This window comes from Pristiophorus japonicus, chromosome 12 (genome assembly GCF_044704955.1).
Source record: "Pristiophorus japonicus isolate sPriJap1 chromosome 12, sPriJap1.hap1, whole genome shotgun sequence".
Classification (NCBI taxonomy): domain Eukaryota; kingdom Metazoa; phylum Chordata; class Chondrichthyes; family Pristiophoridae; genus Pristiophorus; species Pristiophorus japonicus.
In genome coordinates this window covers 76,580,854-76,605,390 of record NC_091988.1, presented here as the reverse complement: position 1 = coordinate 76,605,390, position 24,537 = coordinate 76,580,854, and the positions used below count along the sequence as shown (strand labels likewise).

Genomic DNA, 24,537 nt, shown 5'->3' with positions numbered 1-24,537 from the left:
AATTTGTGGGCAGCAAGCTCCCACAAACAGCAATGTGATAACGACCAGATAATCTGTTTTGTTATGTTGGTTGGGGGATAAATATTGGTCCAGGACACCGGGAAGAACTACCCTGCTTTACTTCAAAATAGTACCATGGGATCTTTTGTGTCCACCTCAGAGAGCAGACGAGGCCTCAGCTGAAAGACGGCACCTCCGACAGTGCAGCACTCCCTCATTACTGCCCTAGAGTGTCAGCCTAGCATTATGTGCTCAAGTCTCCTGGAGTGGAACTTGAACCCATACCTCCTGACTCAGAGATGGGATTGCTACCCACTAAACCACAGCTGACACCTAAAAAGATAGTTGATCAGCGAGAGATCCCAAGGGGATCGAGACCCTTCAGCGTGCCAGCCTAAGTTTGCTATGGGGGTGGGGGGGTGCGGTGGGGGTGACAACTGTTCTAACTTGGTCTTTAGCCTGCAAAGGGCCTTGGGCCTCCTACTCTCACTGGCCGGGAGCCACTCCGAGATTGCAGCAACATATTGAAGGAGGGGACATCTACAGGTGTTAGCTGTGGCTCAGTGGGTTGAAGTCCCACTCCAGAGACTGGAGCACATAAACCTAGGCTGACACCGCCAGTGCAATGTTGAGGGAGTGCTTCGCTGTCGAATGTGCCGTCTTTCAAATGAGATCTTAAACCGAGGCCCCGTCTGCTCTCTCAGGTGAACATAAAAGATCCCATGGCACTATTTTGGAAGGAAAACAGGGGAGTTCTCCCCGGTGTCCTGACCAATATTTATCCCTCAATCAACATAACAAAAAAACAGATTATCTGGTCATTATCACATTGCTGTGTGTGGGAGTTTGCTGTGTGCAAATTGGCTGCCGCGTTTATCATATTACAACAGTGACTACACTCCAGAAATAGTTCATTGGCTGTAAAGCGCTTTGGGACATCCGGCGGTCATGAAAGGCGCTGTATTTCTTTAAAAATAAGAGACTGGATCACAGGGCCTTGGGATTCTGAGCTAACTCGCTGTAATATTGATAGAGTTGGTCAGATTTAAGTGAGCTGGAATGAACACTGAATCAGTCCGAATTAGGGAGACTCACTCAGTCTGCTGTGAGACAGCGCTTGATTCTATGCAGTTTGAAAGCACCAGGGAGCGAGGCCAGCCTCAAGGCAGAATACTTGCAGGAGGGTTTAACTGAACTATTGAACCCTGCGAAACATAGAAACATAGAAAATAGGTGCATGAGTAGGCCATTCAGCCCTTCGAGCCTGCACCACCATTCGATAAGATCATGGCTGATCGTTCCCTCAGTACCCCTTTCCTGCTTTCTCTCCATACCCTTTGATCCCTTGAGCCGTAAGAGCCATATCTAACTCCCTCTTGAATATCTCCAATGAACTGGCATCAACAACTCTCTGCGGCAGGGAATTCCACAGATTAACAACTCTCTGAGTGAAGAAGTTTCTCCTCATCTCAGTTCTAAATGGCCTACCCCTTATCCTAAGACTGTGTCCCCTGGTCTGGACTTCCCCAACATCAGGAACAATCTACCCGCATCTAACCTGTCCCGGTCCCATCAGAATCTTGTATGTTTCTGTGAGATCCCCTCTCATCCTTCTAAACTCCAATGTATAAAGGCCCAGTTGATCCAGTCTCTCCTCATGTGTCAGTCCGGCCATCCCGGGAATCAGTCTGGTAAACCTTCGCTGCACTCCCTCAATAGCAAGAACGTCCTTCCTCAGATTAGGAGATCAAAACTGAACACAATATTCCAGGTGAGGCCTCACCAAGGCCCTGTACAACTGCAGTAAGACCTCCCTGCTCCTATACACAAATCCCCTCGCTATGAAGGCAAGCGTGCCATTTGCTTTCTTTACTGCCTGCTGTATCTGTATGCCAACTTTCAATGACTGATGAACCATGACACCCAGGTCTCATTGCACCTCCCCTTTTCCTAATCTGCCACCATTCAGGTAATATTCTGTCTTTGCATTTATCCACATTATACTGCATCTGCCATGCATTTGCCCACTCACCTAACCCGTCTAAGTCACCCTGCAGCCTCTTAGCATCCCTCTCACAGCTCACACGGCCACCCAGTTTAGTGTCATCTCCAAACTTGGAGATATTACACTCAATTCTTTCATCTGAATCATTGATGTATATTGTAAAGAGCTGGTGTCCCAGCACTGAGCCCTGCGGCACCCCACTAGTCACTGCCTGCCATTCTGAAAAGGACCCGTTTATCCCGACTCTTTGCTTCCTGTCTGCCAACCAGTTCTCTATCCAGGTCAGTATATTACCCCCAATACCATATGCTTTGATTTTGTACACCAATCTCTTGTGTGGGACCTTGTCAAAAGCCTTTTGAAAGTCCAAATACACCACATCCATTGGTTCTCCCTTGTCCACTCTACTAGTTACATCCTCAAAAAATTCCAGAAGATTTGTCAAGCATGATTTCCCCTTCATAAATCCATGCTGACTTGGACCGATCCTGTCACTGCTTTCCAAATGCGCTGCTATTTCATCCTTAATTGATTCCAACATTTTCCCCACCACTGATGTCAGGCTAACCGGTCTATAATTACCCACTTTCTCTCTCCCTCCCATTTTAAAAAGTGGTGTTACATTAGCTACCCTCCAGTCCATAGGAACTGATATCGAGTCAATAGACTGTTGGAAAATTATCACCAATGCATCCACTATTTCTCGGACCACTTCCTTAAGTACTCTGGGATGCAGGCTATCAGGCTCCGGGGATTTATCGGCCTTCAATCCCATCAATTTCCCGCCCAATAAGGATACCCTTCAGTTCCTCCTTCTCACCAGACCCTCGGTCCCCTAGTACTTTCGGAAGGTTATTTGTGCCTTCCTTCGTGAAGACAGAACCAAAGTATTTGTTCAATTGGTCTGCCATTTATTTGTGCCCCATTATAAATTCACCTGAATCCGACTGCAAGTAGCAATGTTTGTCTTCACTAATCTTTTTCTCTTCACATATCTACAGAAGCTTTTGCAGTCAGTTTTTATGTTCCCGGCAAGCTTCTTCTCGTTCTCTATTTTCCCCCTCTTAATTAACCCTTTGTCCTCCTCTGCTGAATTCTAAATTTCTCCCAGTCCTCAGGTTTGCTGCTTTTTCTGGCTAATTTATATGCCTCTTCCTTGGATTTAAGGAATTTGGATTTAAATGTGGTATATTTGGACTTTCAGAAGGCTTTCGACAAGGTCCCACACAAGAGATTAATGTGCAAAGTTAAAGCACATGGGATTGGGGGTAGTGTGCTGACATGGATTGAGAACTGGTTGTCAGACAGGAAGCAAAGAGCCGGAGTAAATGGGTACTTTTCAGAATGGCAGGCAGTGACTAGTGGGGTACCTCAAGGTTCTCTGCTGGGGCCCCAGTTGTTTACACTGTACATTAATGATTTAGACAAGGGGATTAAATGTAGTATCTCCAAATTTGCGGATGACACTAAGTTAGGTGGCAGTTTGAGCTGCGAGGAGGATGCTATGAGGCTGCAGAGCGACTTGGATAGGTTAGGTGAGTGGGCAAATGCATGGCAGATGAAGTATAACGTGGATAAATGTGAGGTTATCCACTTTGGTGGTAAAAACAGAGAGACAGACTATTATCTGAATGGTGACAGATTAGGAAAAGGGGAGGTGCAACGAGACCTGGATGTCATGGTACATGAGTCATTGAAGGTTGACATGCAGGTACAGCAGGCGGTTAAGAAAGCAAATGGCATGTTGGCCTTCATAGCGAGGGGATTTGAGTACAGGGGCAGGGAGGTGTTGCTACAGTTGTACAGGGCCTTGGTGAGGCCACACCTGGAGTATTGTGTACAGTTTTGGTCTCCTAACCTGAGGAAGGACATTCTTGCTATTGAGGGAGTGCAGCGAAGGTTCACCAGACTGATTCCCGGGATGGCGGGACTGACCTATCAAGAAAGACTGGATCAACTGGGCTTGTATTCACTGGAGTTCAGAAGAATGAGAGGGGACCTCATAGAAACGTTTAAAATTCTGACGGGTTTAGACAGGTTAGATGCAGGAAGAATGTTCCCAATGTTGGGGAAGTCCAGAACCAGGAGTCACAGCCTAAGGATAAGGGGTAAGCCATTTCGGACCGAGATGAGGAGAAACTTCTTCACCCAGAGAGTGGTGAACCTGTGGAATTCTCTACCACAGAAAGTTGTTGAGGCCAATTCACTAAATATATTCAAAAAGGAGTTAGATGTAGTCCTTACTACTAGAGGGATCAAGGGGTATGGCGAAAAAGCAGGAATGGGGTACTGAAGTTGCATGTTCAGCCATGAACTCATTGAATGGCGGTGCAGGCTAGAAGGGCCGAATGGCCTACTCCTGCATCTATTTTCTATGTTTCTATGTTTCTATGTTAACACTATCCTTAATTTCCTTTGTTAGCCACGGTTGAGCCACCTTTCCTGTTTTATTTTTACTCCAGACAGGGATGTACAATTGCTGAAGTTCATCCATGTGATCTTTAAATGTTTGCCATTGCCTATCCACTGTCAACCCTTCAAGTATCATTTGTCAGTCTATTCGCGCCATTTCACGCCTCAAACCATCGAAGTTACCTTTCCTTAAGTTCAGGACCCTAGTTTCTGAATTAACTGTGTCACTATCCATCCTAATAAAGAATTCTACCATGTTATGGTCACTCTTTCCCAAGGGGTCTCGCACAACAAGATTGCTAATTAGTCCTTTCTCATTACACATCACCCAGTCTAGGATGGCCAGCTCCCTGGTTGGTTCCTCGACATATTGGTCCAGAAAACCATCCCTAATACACTCCAGGAAATCCCCCTCCACCGCATTGCTACCAGTTTGGTTAGCCCAATCAATATGTAGATTAAAGTCACCTATGATAACTGCTGTACCTTTATTGCACACATCCCTTATTTCTTGTTTGATGCTGTCCCCAACCTTACTACTACTATTTGGTGGTCTGTACACAACTCCCACTAGTGTTTTCTGCCCTTTGGAATTCCGCAGCTCCACATCATCCAAGCTAATGTCCTTTCTTACTATTGCATTAATTTCCTCTTTAACCAGCAATGCCACCCCACCTCCTTTTCCTTTCTGACTATCCTTCCTAAATGTTGAATACCCCTGGATGTTGAGTTCCCAGCCTTGGTCACCCTGGAGCCATGTCTCCGTGATGCCAATTACATCATATCCGTTAACTGCTATCTACGCAGTTAATTCGTCCACCTTATTCCGAATACTCCTCGCATTGAGGCACAGAGCCTTCAGGCTTGTCTTTCTAACACACTTTGCCCCTTTAGAATTTTGCTATAATGTGGCCCTTTTTGCTTTTTGCCTCAGGTTTCTCTGCCCTCCACTTTTACTTTTCTTCTTTCTATCTTTTGCTTCTGCCCCCATTCTACTTCCCTCTGTCTCCCTGCATTGGTTCCCATCCCCCTGTCGTATTAGTTTAACTCCTCCCCAACAGCACTAGCAAACACTCCCCCTAGGACATTGGTTCCGGTCCTGCCCAGGTGCAGACCGTCCGGTTTGTACTAGTCCCACCTCCCCCAGAACCGGTTCCAATGTCCCAGGAATTTGAATTCCTCCCTGCTGCACCACTCCTCAAGCTACGTATTCATCTGAGCTATCCTGCGATTCTTACTCTGACTAGCATGTGGCACTGGTAGCAATCCTGAGATTACTACTTTTGTGGTCCTACTTTTTAATTTAGCTCCTAGCTCCCTAAATTCGTCTTGTAGGATCTCATCCCTTTTTTTAACCTATATCGTTGGTACCTATATGCACCACGACAACTGGCTGTTCACCCTCCCTTTTCAGAATGCCCTGCACCCGCTCCGAGACATCCTTGACCCTTGCACCAGGGAGGCAACATACCATCCTGGAGTCTCGGTTGCGGCCGCAGAAACGTCTATCTATTCCCCTTACAATTGAATCCCCTATCACTATAGCTCTCCTACTCTTTTTCCTGCCCTCCTGTGCAGCAGAGCCACCCATGGTGCCATGAACTTGGCTGCTGCTGCTCTCCCCTGATGAGTCATCCCCCTCAACAGTACCTAAAGCGGTGTATCTGTTTTCCTTCCACTGCTCTTCCTGTTGGTCATCCATCCCTATCTGTCTGAGTAACCTTTTCCTGCGATAAGACCAACTCACTAAACAATGATCGCCAGCAAATGGCATGTGACAGTCTGAGGGCTCGAGCTGCGGAACTTTCTGGAAGGACCGTTTGCTGGGCTGCGGGGAAAGAGCAGGGGTGGGGGAGGGGAGGGGAGTGGGCCTAATTGGATAGCTCTTTCAAAGGAGCCAGCAGGGGTACGATGGGACGAATGGCCTCCTTCTGTGCTGTATCATTCATTAAAGGGTACGGTAGCTTAGTGGTTATGTTACTGGATTAGTAATCCAGAGGCCTGGACTATTGATCTTAAAAACGCGAGTTCAAATTCCACCATGGCAGCTGGGGAATTTAAAATTCAGTTAAATAAAAAAATATCTGGAATGAAAAACTAGTCTACAGAAATGGTGACCATGAAACTACCAGATTGTCTGGTTCACTAATGTCCTTTAAGGAAGGAAATCTGCTGCCCTTACCTGGTATGGCCTACGTGTGACTCCAATATGGTTGGCTCTGGAATGGCCTAGCAAACCATTCAGTTATCCCAAAGCACTACAAGAAAATATAATCAGACCTTCACCTGAAGGACCGCGGCAGCTCACCACCACCTTCTCGAAAGCATCAGAAATAGGAGCAGGCTTAGGCCATGTAACCCCCCCAAGCCTGCTCCGCCATTCAATAGGATCATGGCTGATCATCGACCTCAACTCCACTTTCTCGCCCAATCCTCATATCCCTCGATTCCTCTAGACACCAAAAATCTATCTCAGCCTTAATTATATTCAAAGACCCAGCCTCCACAGCTCCCTGGGGTAGAGAATTCCAAAGATTCTCTGAGTGAAGAAACTCCTCCTCATCTCAGTCTTAAATGGCCGAGCGCTTATCCTGAGCCTATGCCCCCTTAGTTCTGGACACTCCAGCCAGGGGACACAATCTCTCAGCATCTACACTATCAATCCCCTTCAGCAATTAGGGCTGGGCAATAAATGCTGGCTGCCAGCAACACCCACATCCCCTGAATGAATAATATAAAAATTCTAAGCCCAATGCAAATGCCGCAAGCTCTCATTTGGAGAAGATTCTGTTGACTGTCCCCAGGGAGTGTGTCACTTGGATTGTTCTTCAGCACGGTTAATTTGAAGGTCATTCTGATGGTCTCTGAAAGATGGCAACATTGATTTGCAAGGAAATTGTTTACAAAGAGCAGTGGGATGGCTGGGTTCCTCCACCGATTATTGGATATTTCCTGCCAAAAAAGAATCACTTTCATCGTCCCACTCGCAGTTGGCAATGCATTTAGGTCATAAATCTAACTCAGGTAAATCCCGTCTTTCGGATGAGACGATAAACTGAGTCTGCCCTCTCAGGTAGAAGTAAAAGATCCTATGCCAATATTTTGAAGAAGAGCAGGGGAGTTATCCCCGGTGTCCTGGCCAATATTTATCCCTCAATCAACATTTAAAAAAACAGATTATCTGCTGTTTGTGGGAGCTTGCTGAGCACAAATTGGCTGCTGCGTTTCCCACATTACAACAAAGTGACTGCACTTCAAAAAGTAAAGCACTTTGGGAGGTCCTGAGGTGGTGAAAGGTGCTATATAAATGCAAGTCTTTCTATATATCCAGCGGTCTTAGATTTAAAATAATTGGCAAAAGGACAAGAGGGGAAATGAGGAGAAATTATTTCACACAGAAGGTTATGATTGGAAATGCTCTACCTGAAAGGGCGGTGGAATCAGATACCACAGGAACTTTCAAAAGGCAATTGGACGGATATTTGAAGAGAATTAATGTGCAGGGTAATGGGGAAAAGGCTGAGGAGTGAGGCTGATTGGATAGTTCTTTCAAAGAGCCGGCAGAGACACGATGGGCTGAATGGTCCCCTGCTTTGCTGTATGATTCAACGTAAGTGTTGTCTTTCCCACCAAAACAGTCACGTCTAATCTCTTGTTTCAGACGGCAGTTCCTCTGTTCCTCTACTTCCATCAGCCCCGTTGCCTGTAGCTGTAACTGGTGAATCGGACGCAGTATATCCATTTACTTCCTTGCCGCAGCCAATGGTTTCCCCAGGCGCCGAATCCATGCCGTCAGGCCGCCCGGCAGAGCCAGCCACATCGCCCACCAACGCCACGTTCTCAAGACCCAGCATGCCGCCTGTCAGCCTGCGCGGCGGCACCGCGGATGATTTAGATGACCCTGCCGTCGACCCAACGGCGGAATCGGACTCGGGCGGTCGAAGGGACGAGCCGGATGCTCCGCCGACTGGGACGAATGTGGCAGATGTGCTGCCGGCCAACGCCTCAGGTTCTCCCGCCGCCATTCCCGCTTCCTCCTCCTCCTCGCCGCCACCACAACTCCCGGACCACGTGGGGCCCGCTGGAGCCATCACGCCTCCCACCACGGCCACCACGGGCAGCGACGCCGCGCTGACTCAGGGCTTGCCGATCACTGGCGAGAAGGGGACGGGTTTTGCCACGCCGGACCCGGACCACACGACCGCGGTGGAAGCGGAATCCAAGATGGAGGAGCCGGGTTTCATTCCCGAGGACACCAGTGGTACCAAACCCACCGCGGCCAGAGGAGAACCTCCGGAGACCACGCAGGTAATGATCGTTAATGCTAACCTGTCACATTTCGTAGAATCATCGAATCATGCAGCACAGAAGGGGGCCACTCGGCCCATTGGGCCTGTGCCAGTTCGTTGGTAGAGCTATCCGATTAGTCTCACTCCCCCTGCTCTTTCCCCCATAGTTCTGTAAGTTTTTTTCCTTTTCAAGTATTTATCCAAATCTCTTTTGAAAGTTACTATTGAATCTGCTTCCACCGCCCTTTCAGGCAGAGCGCTCTTGATCACCTCGTTGCATAAAAGCATTTTTCCTTATCTCCCCACCTGGTCCTTTTGCCAATTACCTTAAATCTTTGCCCTTTTGTTGCCGACCCTCCTGCCACTGGATACAGTTCCTCCTTATTCCAATGCACTTCTGACTGGCCTCCCACATTGTACCCTATGTAAACTAGAGGTGATCCAAAACTCGGCTGCCCGTGTCCTAACTCGCACCAAGTCCCGCTCACCCATCACCCCTGTGCTCACTGACCTACATTGGCTTCCGGTTAGGCAAAGCCTCGATTTCAAAATTCTCATCCTTGTTTTCAAATCCCTCCATGGCCTCGCCCCTCCCTATCTCTGGAATCTCCTCCAGCCCCACAACCCCCGGAGATGTCTGCGCTCCAATAATTCTGCTCTCCTGAGCATCCTAAATTATAATCGGTCCATCCATTGGTGGCTGTGCCTTCTGTTGCCTAGGCCCCAAGCTCTGGAACTTCCTGCCTATACCTCTCCGACTCTCCGCCTCTCTTTCCTTCTTCAAGGCGCTCCTTAAAACCTACCTCTTTGACCAAGCTTTGGTCATCTGCGCTAATTCCTACTTGTGTGGCACCGTGTCAAATTTTCAGTGGATAATACTCCTCTGAAGTGCCTTGGGACGTCTCACTACATTGAAGGCGCTATATAAATACAAGTTGTTACTTGCTCTATCAAAACCCTTTGTAATTTTGAACACCTCCCCTTAATCGTCTCTGCTTTAAGGATAACAACCCCAGCTTCTCTAGTCTCTCCACATAACCGAAATCCCTCATGCCTGTCCCCTATTCCAGTTAATCTCCCCTTAACTCTCACTGTGTGAAGGATGATTCTTGTTTGTTCATCAAACAGCCATTTTTGTCCCCAATCTCCAATTATTTTTACAACTAAGAAATGCTCAAATTTCACACTTTTTTTGATAATGCAGCCGCTCCTCCCATAGATTTTTCCCCCCGGGTTTTTTTTTGCATAGAGTCCAGGAGATTAATCTTTTAATTCCTGAAGACACCAGGGCAATCCTGGAGGGCTGGCAAGTACCTTAGGCTTTTTTTCTGACTTGCGTTAATTAAATGGGCCCTCGTTTCCTGAAAGATCTATTACTGGACCACAAAAAAAAACACATCTTCAGGAGACACACTGCATGCGTTTGCTTTTGTGAGTTTTTTTCGGTCACAATAATCAAGGTCAGCTGTTGTATTGTGTGAGTACAGCTGGGAATAACGTTTTTTTTTAAAAAAAGGCCCATTTACCTCAGCTTGATTTCCCTCCTCCCTCTCTCTTATCTCCGACAGGCTGACAAGGATTCGATTTACTGCCGTAATGACGCGGTCTAGTCTGGTCCTACTCCCGCGCTTCAATTCCTTTATTTAATTACTCGTGTGGTTTTTTTTTGTTTATTGGGCCACCTCATTTAGAATCCCTACCCCGCCGTCGCCTGCTGCAGTCCTTCCTCCAGAGCAGTGTAGGCCCAGATTGTCGCCATGGTTACCGCCATCAGTTTTGCTGTGGTGACGAAGAGGCGGACTTTGCGCTCTCTCCAAATGCAACAGCCCCGTGACATAACTGGCACTGTGCACCTGACTCCGTCCACTGGAGGCTGAATCACAGCGTCGTGCAGCACAGTAAGAGGCCTTTCGGGCCCTCGTGCCTATGCCGGCTCTTTGTCCGATTAGTCCCACTCCCCCCCGCCCTGCTCTTTGCCCCGTAGCCCTGCAAATGTTACCTTTTCAAGTATATAATACTGAAGAAATAGAAGCAGGAGAAGGCCATACAGTCCCTCTTGAGCCTGCTCCGCCATTTAATGCGATCATGGCTGATCCGATCATGGACTCAGGTCCACTTCCCTGCCTGCTCCCCATAACCCCTGTGGTGTATTTGGATTTCTAGAAGGCATTCGATAAGGTGCCACATAAAAGGTTACTGCACAAGATAAAAGTTCACTGGGTTGGGGGTAATATATTAGCATGGATAGAGGAACTAACTAACAGAAAACAAAGACTCAGGATAAATCGGTCATTTTCCGGTTGGCAAACAGTAACTAGTGGGGTGCCGCAGGGATCGGTGCTGAGGCCTCAACTATTTACAATCTACATTAATGACTTGGATGAAGGGACTGAGTGTAATGTAGCCCTGTTTGCTGATGATACAAAGATGGGTGGGAAAGCAAATTGTGAGGAGGACACAAAAAATTTGCAGAGGGATATAGACAGGCTAAGTGAATTGGCAAAAATTTGGCAGATGGAGAATAACGTGGGAAAATGTGAGGTTATCAACTTTGGCAGAAAAAATAGAAAACCAAATTATTTTTTAAATGGAGAAATATTGCAAAGTGCTGCAGTACAGAGGGACCTGGGTGTCCTTGTGCATGAAACACAAAAAGTTAGTATGCAGGTACAGCAAGTAATCAGGAAGGCAAATGGAATGTTGGCCTTTTATTGCAAGGGGGATAGAGTATAAAAGCAGAGAAGTCCTGCTACAACTGTACAGGGTATTGGTGAGGCCACACCTGGAGTACTGCGTACTTAAAGGATATACTTGCATTCGAGGCAGTGCAGAGAAGGTTCACGAGGTTGATTCCGGAGATGAGGGGGTTGACTTATGAAGATAGGTTGAGTAGGTTGGGCCCTATACTCATTGGAGTTCAGAAGAATGAGAGGTGATCATATCGAAACATATAAGGTAATGAGGGGGCTCGACAAGGTGGATGCAGAGAGGATATTTCCACTCATAGGGGAAACCAGAACTAGGGGGCAGAGTTTCAAAATAAGGGGCCGCCCATTTAAAACTGAGATGAGGAGGAATTTCTTCTCTGAGGGTTGTAAATCTGTAGAATTCTCTGCCCCAGAGAGCTGTGGAGGCTGGGTCATTGAATATATTTAAGGAGGAGATAGACAGATTTTTAAGCGATAAGGGAATAAAAGTTTATGGGGAGTGGGCAGGGAGGGAAGTGGAGCTGAATCTATGATCAGATCAGCCATGATCTTATTCAGTGGCGGAGCAGGCTCGAGGGGCCAAATGGCCTACTCCTGCTCCTATTTCTTATGTTCTTATGTTCAGCCCGTCGAGTCCGTATCATCTGTTTCTAACTTCATGAACCATTTCCCTGCCGTTTTTCCTCCCAGGCTGGGAATCATTCCTAATTTGTCCTTAATTGCCTTTACATTTTGTTTAAATCTATGCCGCCTTGCTTTGGCTATTCTGACCTTATGAACATAAGAATTCGGAAGAGGAATTGGCCATACAGCCCCTCGAGCCTGCTCCACCATTCATTAAGATCATGGCTGATCTTCGGCCTCACCTCCACTTTCCAACCTGATCTCCATATCCCTTGATTTCCCCTAGTACCCAAAAATCTATCGATCTCAGCCTTGAATGTACTCCACAGCCGTCTGGGGTCGAGAATTCCAAAAATTCACAACCCTCTGAGTGAAGAAATTCCTCCTCATCTCAGTCCTTAATCTCAGGGGAAACAACCTCTCAGCATCTAGCTCACTCAATGAGATCACCTAATAGACCCAATCTACTCAATCTATCCTCTCAATTTATACAATTTCTTAAAGCTGCACCCTTATCGTGCATACAGAGCTCTCAAACCCCGCCCCTTTTATTATTTTCTCTCTGTTTCCCATGGCAGCTGGTGATGATTCCACCATTCACACTCCATCTAGACTCATCTTTTGTTTCCTAATTTGTGCCATTACCATCTCATTTTTGCCCACCATCCCTTTTGTCTCTTAAATGACTCCTGTCTTCCACCCTATCGCAGACCTTCCCTTTTGTTCTTTCCTCCCCTCGCTTTCGGTACCGCTGAATAATACGTTACATCTCAAACTTTTCCAGTTCTGACGAAGGGTCACAGACCTGAAACCTTGACTCTGTTTTTCTCTGCACAGATGCTGCCTGACCCGCGGAGATTTCCAGCAATTTCTGTTTTTATCTCAAAAGTCTACGGCTCACACATCGTCCCTCCCTCATTCTGTTTAACCTGACACCATTCTTGTGCCTTACTTTAGCAGGTTGTCTGTAGAGACTGGAGCAAACTAGCCGGAAAGAGTTACGTTATCCTAAACATGACTGAAAACACTGAATGTGTGAGTATTAAACATCCAAACTATCTATCCATTCGATATTTGATGGTCCTTGGAAATTAACTCTCTTGCTCCCCCTTAGCTCCTGATATGCCATCCGATATCTTGAAATCAAACCTCACCCTCGAGGATCTCATGTGGCGTCACTCACAATAATGTGTCAGCTGTGGCTCAGTGGGTAGCACTCTTGCCTCTGGAGTCAGAGGGTTGTGGGTTCAAGTCCCATTCCAGAGACTTGAGCCCAAAAATCTAGGCTGCAAGTACTGCGGGAGTGCTGCACTGTTGGGGTGCTATCTTTTGGATGAGATGTTAAACCGAGGCCCTGTCTGTCCTCTTAGATGGATGTAAATGATCCCAGGGTGCTATTTTGAAGAAGAATAGGGGAGTTATCCCCCAGTGGCCTGAGCCAATATTTATCCCTCAATCAACATCACTAAAAACTGATTTATCTGCTCATTGTCAGATTGCTATTTGTGGGAGTTTGCTGTGAGCAAATTGGTTGCTGCATTTTCTACATTACAACAGTGACTACACTCCAGAAGCATTTTGCGACATCCTGAGGTCATGATAGGTGCTATAGAAAAGTCTTTCTTTTCTTCAGATGATATTTTACAAGGATGATTATATCATGAAGGGCATAATGTATATGATCAGCCATGATCTTATTGAATGGTGAAGCAGGCTCGATAGGCCATATAGCCTACTCCTGCTCCTATTTCTTATGTTCTTATGTTCTTATTATTTTTTTGCTACGGTGGAAGCTGTGTTCCTTTAACACCACAAAGCAAGAAAGAAGTTGCATTTCTATAACGCCTTTCACGTCCTCAGGATATCCCAAAGCGCTTTACAGCCAATGAAACACTTTTGAAGCGTTATGATGTAGGAAATGTGGCAGCCAATTTTACTTAGAATTAGCCAGAATATACAGCACAGAAACAGGCCAGTTCTTTCATGATAGGTATATAAATCTTCTCTGCACCCTCCCCAGTGCTTCTATATCCTTTTTCTAATATGGCGACCAGAATTGTACTCAGTGCTCCAAGGTTCGATTCAGGTTTAGCATAACTTCCCTACTTTTCAATTCTATCCTCTAGAAATAAACCCTAGTGCTTGGTTTGCTTTTGTTTTGGCCTTGCTAACCTGTGTCGCAACTTCTAGTGATTTGCGTATTTGTACTCCAAGATCCCTTTGCTCCTTTACCCCATTTAGGATCTTATTTTCCAAGTAATTTGTGACCTCCTTATTTTTTTTAACCAAAATATAATAACTCACGCTTATCGGTGTTGAATTTCATTAGCAAATTATAAGCTTATTCATGTCCTCCTGTAATTTGTTGCAGTCCTCCTCAGTATTGACTATCCACCCCTTCCCCCCCCGCCCCCCACAATTTGGTGTCGTCCACAAATTTAGAAATTGTGTTTTTAATTCCAAAGTCTAAATCGTTAATATAAATTGTGAAGAACAGTGGTCCCACCACTGATCCTTGTGGAACACCACTACCCACCTTCTGCCACCTTTTCCCCCCTCTCTTAACTTTCTGTCTTGCAGCCAGCTAGATATCCATTAACGCACAGCAAGCTTCCACAAACAGCTATGTGATAATGACCAGATAATCTGTGTTTTTTGATGTTGATTGAGGGATAAATATTGGCCAGGACACCAGGAATAACTCCCCCGCTCTTCTTCGAAAAAAATGCAGTAGGATCTTTTATATCCACCTGAGAGAGCAGACAGAGCCTCAGTTTAACATCCCATCTGAAAGATGGCATCTCTGACAGTGCAGCGCTCCCTCAGTACTGGCACTGGAAGTGCAACCTGGATTTATGCGCTGATGTCCCTGGAGTGGAACCTGAACCCAGAACCTTCTGACTGAGCCACAGCTGACAATTAGGCAGGTTACTAGAGAGAACTCTGATACTCTTTGTCCAGTATTGCCGTGGGATCTTTTACATCCACCTGAGCAGACAACAAAATATCTCACTTGAAAGACGGCGCCTCTGACAATGCAGCATTCCCTCAGTACTGCAATGAAGTATCAGCCTCAATTCTGTGCTTGAACCCCCAAACGTTTGTCTTCGAGATAAGAGCGCTGATGCAAAGTCCAATGTCTGACCTACATTGGCTCCCGGTTAAGCAACGCCGTGATTTCAAAATTCCCATCCTTGTTTCCAAATCCCTCCATGGGCCTCACCCCTCGCTATCTCTGTAATCACCTCCAGCCCCACAATCCGCGGGATGTCTGCGCTCCTCTAATTCGGCCCTCTTGACAATCCCTGATTATAATTGCTCAACCATCGGTGGCCTCGGCCCTAAGCTCTGGAACTCCCTGCCTAAACCTTTTTACCTCTCTTTCCTCCCTCAAGACGCCGATTAAAACCTACCTCTTTGACCAAGCTTGTGGTCACTTGCCCTAATTTCTCCTTATGTGGCTCGGTGTCAATTTTTTAAACTCTCATAATATTGTGAAGGGGTTGGGACAGCTCACTACGTTAAAGGCGCTATATAAGTACAAGGTGTTGTTATGTTAAGCATTTAAGGCAATCATCACAATCAGGTGGTTATATCAAATCTTGTTTGTATGGTAGCATAGGAGTGTCCCCCAGATCGGGGGCACTTGATCTAACGTTTATTTTGTTCCCACCCAAAAGAGTTGTATGGTAGCATAGTGGTTATGTTCCTGGATGAGTAACCTAGGGACATGTGTTCAAATCTCACCACGGTAACTGGAGAATTTAAATTCAGTTAATTCAATTTTTACTGGTGTAATGGTTATGTTATAGGACTAATAATCCAGAGGATGTGATTTCAAAATCCATCACGGCACCTTGAGAATTTGACAACGCTCCTGTGAAGTGCCGTGGAATGTTTTACATAGTTGTTTGGTGGGGAAATGTTGCAGATTGGGAAACCCTGGTAAATCTCAGGTCCCGGGTTAGCCGTGCCCAGCATCAAGTGACTCTCTTTTTTAAGATTGCTTTGCATCTGCAACAAAGTGTGATGGACGTAAAACCCCGCTAGATACAATGGCCTAGAAATCCCGATCGAGGTCTTCCCGGGGGCAAACCACTGACTTCAGGACAGAAAATGCGCACTTACCTGAAGCTGCTGGGCCCGCTCGAGATCCCGGTCCGAAGGCCTCTCCTAACTGCGTGTCGCAGCACGTGCACGTCGGGACGTGCGCAGGAGTCACGTGCACCTGGACATCCAATCACAGGTAAGTATTTTCTCATTCATAGTAATAGGAGTTTCGTAGATCTGAAGCTCCTATTACAATGAATGAGAAACACCCCAAAACACACAAACACTACGTAAAACATTAAAAAAAACACCTCACATAAATACACGAATAGAAATTAACGTTGTTAGAAATGTTTTTCAATGAAAAAAATTGCCGATTTTTAATAAAAGTTTTAATTCTGGTTAAAAATAAATGTAATGCATTGGGCAGGGTTTTTAAAAATAATGTGTATTTTAAATGTAATTTTTAATGTTTTAAGTGTCTTTTAAAACACTTGCGCCTGTAAAAGTAGGCTATGCGCTTGCTTTTATCAGGTACAAGAGTTTTGAGGACATTTGCTGGGCAAGATATGCATAAATACCACAATCTTGCCCGTGCAAATGTCCTCGCTCCCGATCTGCGGATGATCTGTCAAGCTCCAGCGTGACAGATCGGAAAAGCTGGTTTTCAGCGCATGCGTAATGCGCGCTGAAAACCGGCTTTTCCGATGCCTTCCCAGATCCATCGAAATTTCGTATGGGCCCGGGATGTCGGAATTTCTGGGCCAGCTGTCAGCTGTGGCTCAGTGGGTAGAACACTCGCCTCTGAGTCATGTAGGTTGTGGGTTCAAATCCCACACCAGGGACCTGAGCACATAGTGCTAGGCGAACACTCCAGTGTAGTACCAAGGGAATGCTGCACTGTTGGAGGTGCCATCTTTCAGATCAGATGTTAAACCAAGGCCCTGTCTGCTCTCTCAGGTAAAAGATCCCATGGCACTATTTTGAAGAAGAGCAGGGAGTTCTATATATCCTTCAATCAACATCACCAGAACAGATTATGTGGTCATTATCACATTGCTGTTTGTGGGAGCTTGCTGTGTGCAAATTGGCTGCCAAGTTTTCCACATTACAACAGTGACTACACTCCAAAAAGTACTTAATTGGCTGTAAAGTGCTTTGAGACATCCCGTGGTCGTGAACAGTGCTAGACAAATGCAAGTCTTTCTTTGCGTCTGTACGAGCAGATCCTACATGGCCCTGATCTCAGAGAGTCATGATTTGTAGCAATGGGGCAGCTGTCAACAATGTGTGACAAGTGTTACAGGAAGTTAGCAAGACACTTACAGGAAGTGCATGCAATGCCCAAGATTTTTAATTTCTCATAAATATCATCTTGTAAACTTGTTGCGAATTGCACGCATTTTCAGCATGTGTTTCAAAAAAGAGAAAGCATGAACTTGCGTCCACACAGCACCTTTCATGACCTCAGGCTGTCCCAAAGCACTTCACAGCCAATGAAGTACTTTTGAAATTATAATGTAGGAAACCCGGCAAGCACAGCAAGCTCCCACAAACAGCAATGTGACCTGATAATCTGTTTCATTGCTGTTGGCCGAGGGATAAACATTGTCTCGGAAAAGTGGAGATGGTTGTGGACGGGAGGGCCACAAGAAAGGGGTTTGGGGAGGTTTTTGTTTGAACGTCACTGGATGTCCAACCAGGCAATCGGTGGGCATACAGACGGAGCATTCCTGGTGCCTTTTCTTACATAAGAATATAAGAAATAGGAGCAGGAGTAGGCCATTTGGTCCCTCGCGCCTGCTCCGCCATTCAATAAGATCATGGCTGAACTGATCCTGGCCTCAACTCCACTTTCCCGCCCGCTCCCCATAACCCTTGACTCCCTTATCATTCAAAAATCTGTCTGTCTCCACCTTAAATATATTCAATGACCCAGCCTCTTCAGCTCTCTGGGGCAGAGAATTCCAAAGATTCACAACCCTCTGAGAAGAAATTCCTTCTCATTTCTGTTTTAAATGGGCAGCCCCTTATTCTGAAACTATGCCCCCTAGTTCTAGATTCCCCTACGAGGGGAAACATCCTCTCTGCATCTACCCTGTCAAGCCCCCTCAGAAGCTTATATGTTTCGATAAGATCACCTCTCGTTTTTCTAAACTCCAATGTGTACAGGCCCAACCTACTCAACATTTCTTCATAAGACAACCACCTTCATCTCAGGAATCAACCTTCTCTGAACTGCCTCCAATCCAAGTATATCCCACCTTAAATAAGGAGACCAAAACTGTACGCAGTACTCCAGGTGTGGTCTTACCAATGCCCTGTACAGTTGGAGCAGGACTTCCCTACTTTTATACTCCATTCCCCTTGCAATAAAGGCCAACATTCCATTTGGTTCCTGATTACTTGATGTACCTGCATACTAACTTTTTGCGTTTCATGTACAAGAACCCCCAGATCCCTCTTTACTGCAGCATTTTGTCCCCAAGTAAATAATAATTCGCTTTTTTATTTTTCCTACCAAAGTGGATAACCTCACATTTTTCCACATTATAGTCGATAGTCGTAAGAATAAAAAAGGGACGGTGGCTCAACTGTGGCTAACAAGGGAAATTAGGGAAAGTGTTAAATCCAAGGAAGAGGCATCTAAATTGGCCAGAAAAAGCGGCAAACCTGAAGACTAGGAGAAATTTAGAATTCAGCAGAGGAAGACTGAGGGTTTAATAAGGAGGGGGAAATAGAGTATGAGAGTAAGCTTGCAGGGAACATAAAAACTGACTGCAAAAGCTTCTATAGATATGTGAAGAGAAAAAGATTAGTGAAGACTAATGTAGGTCCCTTGCAGTCAGAATCAGGTGAATTCATAATGGGGAACAAAGAAATGGCAGACCAACTGAACAAATACTTTGGTTCTGTCTTCACTAAGGAAGACATGAATAACCTCCCGAAAATACTAGGGGACCGAGGGTCTAGTAAGAAGGGGGAACTGAGGGAAATCCTTATTAGTCAGGAAATGGTGTTAGGGAAATTGATGGGATTGAAGGCCGATAAATCCCCAGGGCCTGATAGTCTGCATCCCAGAGTACTTAAGGAAGTGGCCCTTGAAATAGTGGATGCATTGGTGGTCATTTTCCAACATTCCATGGACTCTGGTTCAGTTCCTATGGATTGGAGGGTAGCAAATGTAACCCCACTTTTTAAAAAAGGAGGAAGAGAGAAAACAGGTAATTATAGACCGGTTAGCCTGACATCGGTGGTGGGGAAAATGCTGGAATCAATTTATTAAAGATGTAATAGCAGTGCATTGGGAAAGCAGTGACAGGATCGGTCCAAGTCAGCATGGATTTATGAAAGGGAAATCATGCTTGACAAATCTTCTAGAGTGTTTTGAGAATGTAACTAGTAGAGTGGACAAGGGAGAACCAGTGGATGTGGTGTATTTGGACTTTCAAAAGGCTTTTGACAAGGTCCCACACAAGAAATTAGTGTGCAAAATTAAGGCACATGGTATTGGGGGTAATGTATTGACATGGATAGAGAACTAGTTGGCAGACAGAAAGCAAAGAGTGGGAATAAACGGGTCCTTTTCAGAATGGCAGGCAGTGACTAGTGGGGTGCCGCAGAGTTCACTGCTGGGACCCAACTATTTATAATATACATTAATGATTTAGACGAAGGAATTGACTGTAATATCTCCAAGTTTGCAGATGACACTAAGCTGGGTGGCAGTGCAAGTTGCGAGGAGGATGCTAGGAGACTGCAGGGGGACTTGGACAGGTTAGGTGAATGGGCAAATGCATGGCAGATGCAGTATAATGTGGATAAGTATGAGGTTATCCACTTTGGTGACAAAAACAGGAAGGCAGATTATTATCTGAATGGTGACAGATTAGTAAAAGGCGAGGTACAACGAGACCTGGGTGTCATGGTACATCAGTCACTGAAGGTAGGCATGCAGGTACAGCAGGTAGTAAAGAAAACAAAATGCATGCTGGCCTTCAAAGCGAAAGGATTTGAGTATAGGAGCAGGGAGTTATTACTGCAGTTGTACAGGGCCTTGGTGAGACCACACCTTGAGTATTGTGTACAGTTTTGGTCTCCTAATCTGAGGAAGGACATCCTTGTTATTGAGGGAGTGCAGCGAAGGTTCAGCAGACTGATTCCCGGGATGGTTGGACTGACATATGAAGAAAGACTGGATCGACTTGGCTTATATTCACTGGAATTTAGAAGAATGAGAGGGGATCTCATAGAAATATATAAAATTCTGAAGGGATTTGATAGGTTAGATGCAGGAAGAATGTTCCCGATGTTGGAGAAGTCCAGAACCAGGGGGTCACAGTCTAAGGATAAGGGGTAAGTCATTGAGGACCGAGATGAGGAAAAACTTCTTCACTCAGAGAATTGTGAATCTGTGGAATTCTCTATCACAGAAAGTTGTTGAGGCCAGTTTGTTAGATATATTCAAAAGGGAGTTAGATGTGGCCCTTCTGGCTAAAGGGATCAAGGGGTATGGAGAGAAAGCAGGAATGGGGTACTGAAGTTGCATGATCAGCCATGATGATATTGAATGGTGGTGCAGGCTCGAAGGGCCGAATGGCCTACTCCTCCACCTATTTTCTATGTTTCTATGTTTCTATCTGACAAATTTTTGCCCACTCACGGATGCTATCATATCTCTTTGCGTCCTCCTCACAACTTGCTTTCCCACCTATCTTTGTATCATCAGCAAATTTGCCTACGTTACACTCAGTCCCTTCATCCAAGTCATTAATATAAATTGTTAATAGTTTAGGCCCCTGCACTGATCCCTGTGGCACCCTGCTAGTTACAATTTGCCAACCTGAAAATGACCCATTTATCCCGACTCTCTGTTTTCTGTTAGTTAGCTAATCCTCTATCCACGCTAATATATTACTCCCAACCCTGTGAGCTCTTATCTTGTGCAGTAACCTTTTGTGTGACACCTTATCGCATGCTTTCTGCAAATCCAAATATACAACATCTACTGGTTCCTCTTTATCCTTTCTGCTTGTTACATCCTCAAAGAACTCCAGCAAATTTGTCAAACATGATTTCCCTTTCATAAAATCATGCTGACTCTGTTTGACTGCCTTATGATTTTCTAAATGTCCTGCTGCTACTTCCTTAATGATGGACTCCAGCAATTTTCCAATGACAGATGTTAAGCTAACTGGTCTATAGTTTCCTGCTTTCTGTCTGACTCCTTTCTTAAATAGAGGTGTTACATTTGCGGTTTTCCAGTCTGCTGGGATCTCTCCAGAATTCAAGGAATTTTGGGAGATTACAACCAATGCATCCACTTCTTTTAAGACCCTAAGATGCAGGCCATCAGGTCAAGGGGACTTGTCTGCCTTTAGTCCCATTAGTTTGCCTAGTACTTTTTCTCTATTGATAGTGATTGTTTGAAGATTCCCCCCCCCCCCCGCCCCCAATAGCCCCTTGATTATCAATTATTGGGATGCTTTTAGTATCTTCTACCGTGAAGACCGATACAAAGTATTTGTTCAAAGTCTCTGCCATTTCCCTGTTTCCCATTATTAATTCTCCAGTCTCATCCTCTAAGGGACCAACGTTTACTTTAGCTACTCACTTCCTTTTTATATACTTATAGATGCTCTTATTGTCTGTTTTTAGATTTCTTGCTAATTTGCTCTCAAATGCTATCTTCTCTATCATTTTTTTAGTGCTGGTTTCTGAAAAATGTTCCAATCCTCTGGCCTTACACTCTTCTTTGCAACATTGTATGCCTTTGTTTTCAATTTGACACCATCCTTTACTTCCTTAGTTAGCCAGGAATGGTTCATCCTTCTCTTAGCATCTTTTTTCCTCACTGGAATAAATCTTTGCTGAGAGTTATGAAATATCTCCTTAAATGTTTGCCACTACTTTTCTACAGTCTTACCCTTTAATTTATTTTCCCAGTCCACTTTAACCAACGCTGTCTTCATATTTTTGTAATTACCTTTATTTTTCAGGACACAAGTTTGATACCTAGCTTTCTCATCCTCAAACTTAATTTGAAATTCTACCATGCTATGATCATTCTTCCCAAGAGGATCCTTCATTACAAGATCATTAATTAATCCAGACTTGTACACATTACCAGACCTAAAATAGCCTGCTCACTGGTTGGTTCCACAGCGTGTTGTTCTAAGAAACCATCCCGCATACACTCTATGAACTCTTCCTCAAGGCTACCTTTGCCAATTTGATTTGTCCAATCAATATGAAGATTAAAATCACCCATGATTATTGCTGTACCTTTCTTACAAGCCTACAGCAATAATCATGGGCAATTTTAGTCTTCCTATTGATTGGACAAATCAAATTGGCAAAGCTAGCCTTGAGGAAGAGTTGATAGAGTGTATGCGGGATGGTTTCTTGGAACAATTTCTAGCAGCAGCTCAAGGCAGCGTTCACTTCACTCTTCACAGTTAGGGTCTATATCGCTGATTTTTGAATTAAAATTCTTCCGGGGGCTGTGTGGCCGACTCCTGCTCCTATTTCCTGTCAGAACTGAGAAGCTGTAAGTATCAGGAAAGATTGAACAGGCTGTCGCTCTTTTCTCTAGAAAAGGGAAGGTAGGGGCGACCTGATAGAGGTCTTTAAGATTATGAAAGGGTTTGACAGGATGGACGTTGAGATGTTTCTTCCACTTGCGAGCGAGATCAGAACTAGGGGCCATAAAAATAAGGTGGTCACCAAATAAATCCAATCGGGAAATCAGGAGAAACTTCTTTACCCAGAGAGTGGTGAGAATGTGAAACTCGCTACCACAGGAAATGGTTTAGGTGAATAGCATAGACGCATTTAAGGGGAAGCTCTCGAACACATGAGAGAGAAAGGAAGAGAGGGATATTGATAGAGGTGTTCAAAATCACGAGGGGTCTGGACCACGTAGATAGAGAGAAACAATACTTGCATTGGAGGCAGTGCAGAGAAGGTTCACTAGGTTGATTCCTGACATGAAGGGGTTGTCTTATGAGGAAAGGTTGAGTAGTGACAGTTGCACCGACCAATGAGCAATCAGGGCGGGGAGCAATGGGGGAAGGGGGAGAGAGAGAGTAAGGGAGAGTGTCGGAGGGAGAGGGAGGGAGGGAGAGGATAGGAGGAAGAGGGAGGGAGAGTGAGAGAGAGTTGGAGGGAGAGGGTGGGAGGAGTTTGGAGGGAGAGGGAGGGAGGGAAGGAGGGAGAGGGAGGGAGGGAAGGAGGGAGAAGGTGGGAGGGAGAGAAAGGGAGGGCATCAGCGTTGATTCTATAGACAAAGGTGTTAACAGTCCAAGCAAGTACTGTTGCAATAAAGTTACTAATTTGACCGCAAATGTCTGTGCGAGTTCTATCATGATTCATTGTGTTGAATGTTGTGACAATAAGCTGCAGTCCTGTTAACCACCCACAAGTGGCGCCATTGGTATTATCAGCTGCACTGATGTGTAGCGCCACCAGCAGGTCTTAAGTGGTACTACAATGCAGTTACACCATCGCAAATGGGCCGGAATTTGCGGTCAGTGGCGAAGCAAAGATGTTCACTGGCAGCCCCGAAGAAAGCCGCCCGTAGAGCCCCCGTGACCTCTGCAGTGAGAAGTTTGGCTTGCTTGATGGTATCTTGGCCTTTATTGCAAAGGGGATGGATGATAAAAGCAGGGAAGTCTTACTACAGCTATATAAGGTATTGGTGAGGCCACACCTGGAATACTGTGTGCAGTTTTAGTTTCCATATTTACGAAAGGATATACTTGTTTTGGAGGCAGTTCAAAGAAGGTTCACTAGGTTGATTCCGGGGATGAGGAGGTTGACTTATGAGGAAAGGTTGAGTAGGTTGGGCCTCTACTCATTGGAATTCAGAAGAATGAGAGGTGATCTTATCGAAACATATAAGATTATGAGGGGGCTTGATAAAATGGATGCAGAGAGGATGTTTCCACTGATGGGGGAGACTAGAACTAGAGAGCATGATCTTAGAATAAGGGGCCACTCGTTTAAAACAGAGATGAGGAGAAATTTCTTCTCTCAGAGGGTTGTAAATCTGTGGAATTCGCTGCCTCAGAGAGTTGTGGAAGCTGGGACATTGAATAAATTTGACAGAAATAGACAGTTTCTTAAACGATAAGAGGTTATGGGGAGCGGGCGGGGAAGTAGAGCTGAGTCCATGATCAGATCAGCCATGATCTTATTAAATGGCGGAACAGGCTCGAGGGGCCATATGGCCTACTCCTGCTCCTATTTCTTATGTTCTTAAGTAAGTCAGATCAGCACAGTGTTGTGGGGAATCCTACAGCACGAGCTACGTGACATCAACACGCCGTCTCCGCACCCAATCAAATGCAGGATTCCCACAGACCGCGAACGAGGAAGTGAAGAAGCTCCTTTTATTCTGACTTTTAAAAAATGTTACAGAGAGCAAAACCAAGATTGGGGCTACCAC

General features: G+C 45.4%; 1 protein-coding gene across 1 annotated transcript in view; it reads left to right on the top strand.

Annotated features, from left to right (window-relative positions):
• podxl2 (podocalyxin-like 2) overlaps positions 1–24,537 on the top strand; it is a 62,845-nt gene that overhangs the window by 16,593 nt on the left and 21,715 nt on the right. The window contains exons 3-4 of the mRNA XM_070894944.1: positions 8,079–8,725; positions 12,996–13,073. Of these exons, the coding sequence (XP_070751045.1) occupies positions 8,079–8,725; positions 12,996–13,073 (725 nt within the window). The remainder of the gene's footprint in view (positions 1–8,078; positions 8,726–12,995; positions 13,074–24,537) is intronic.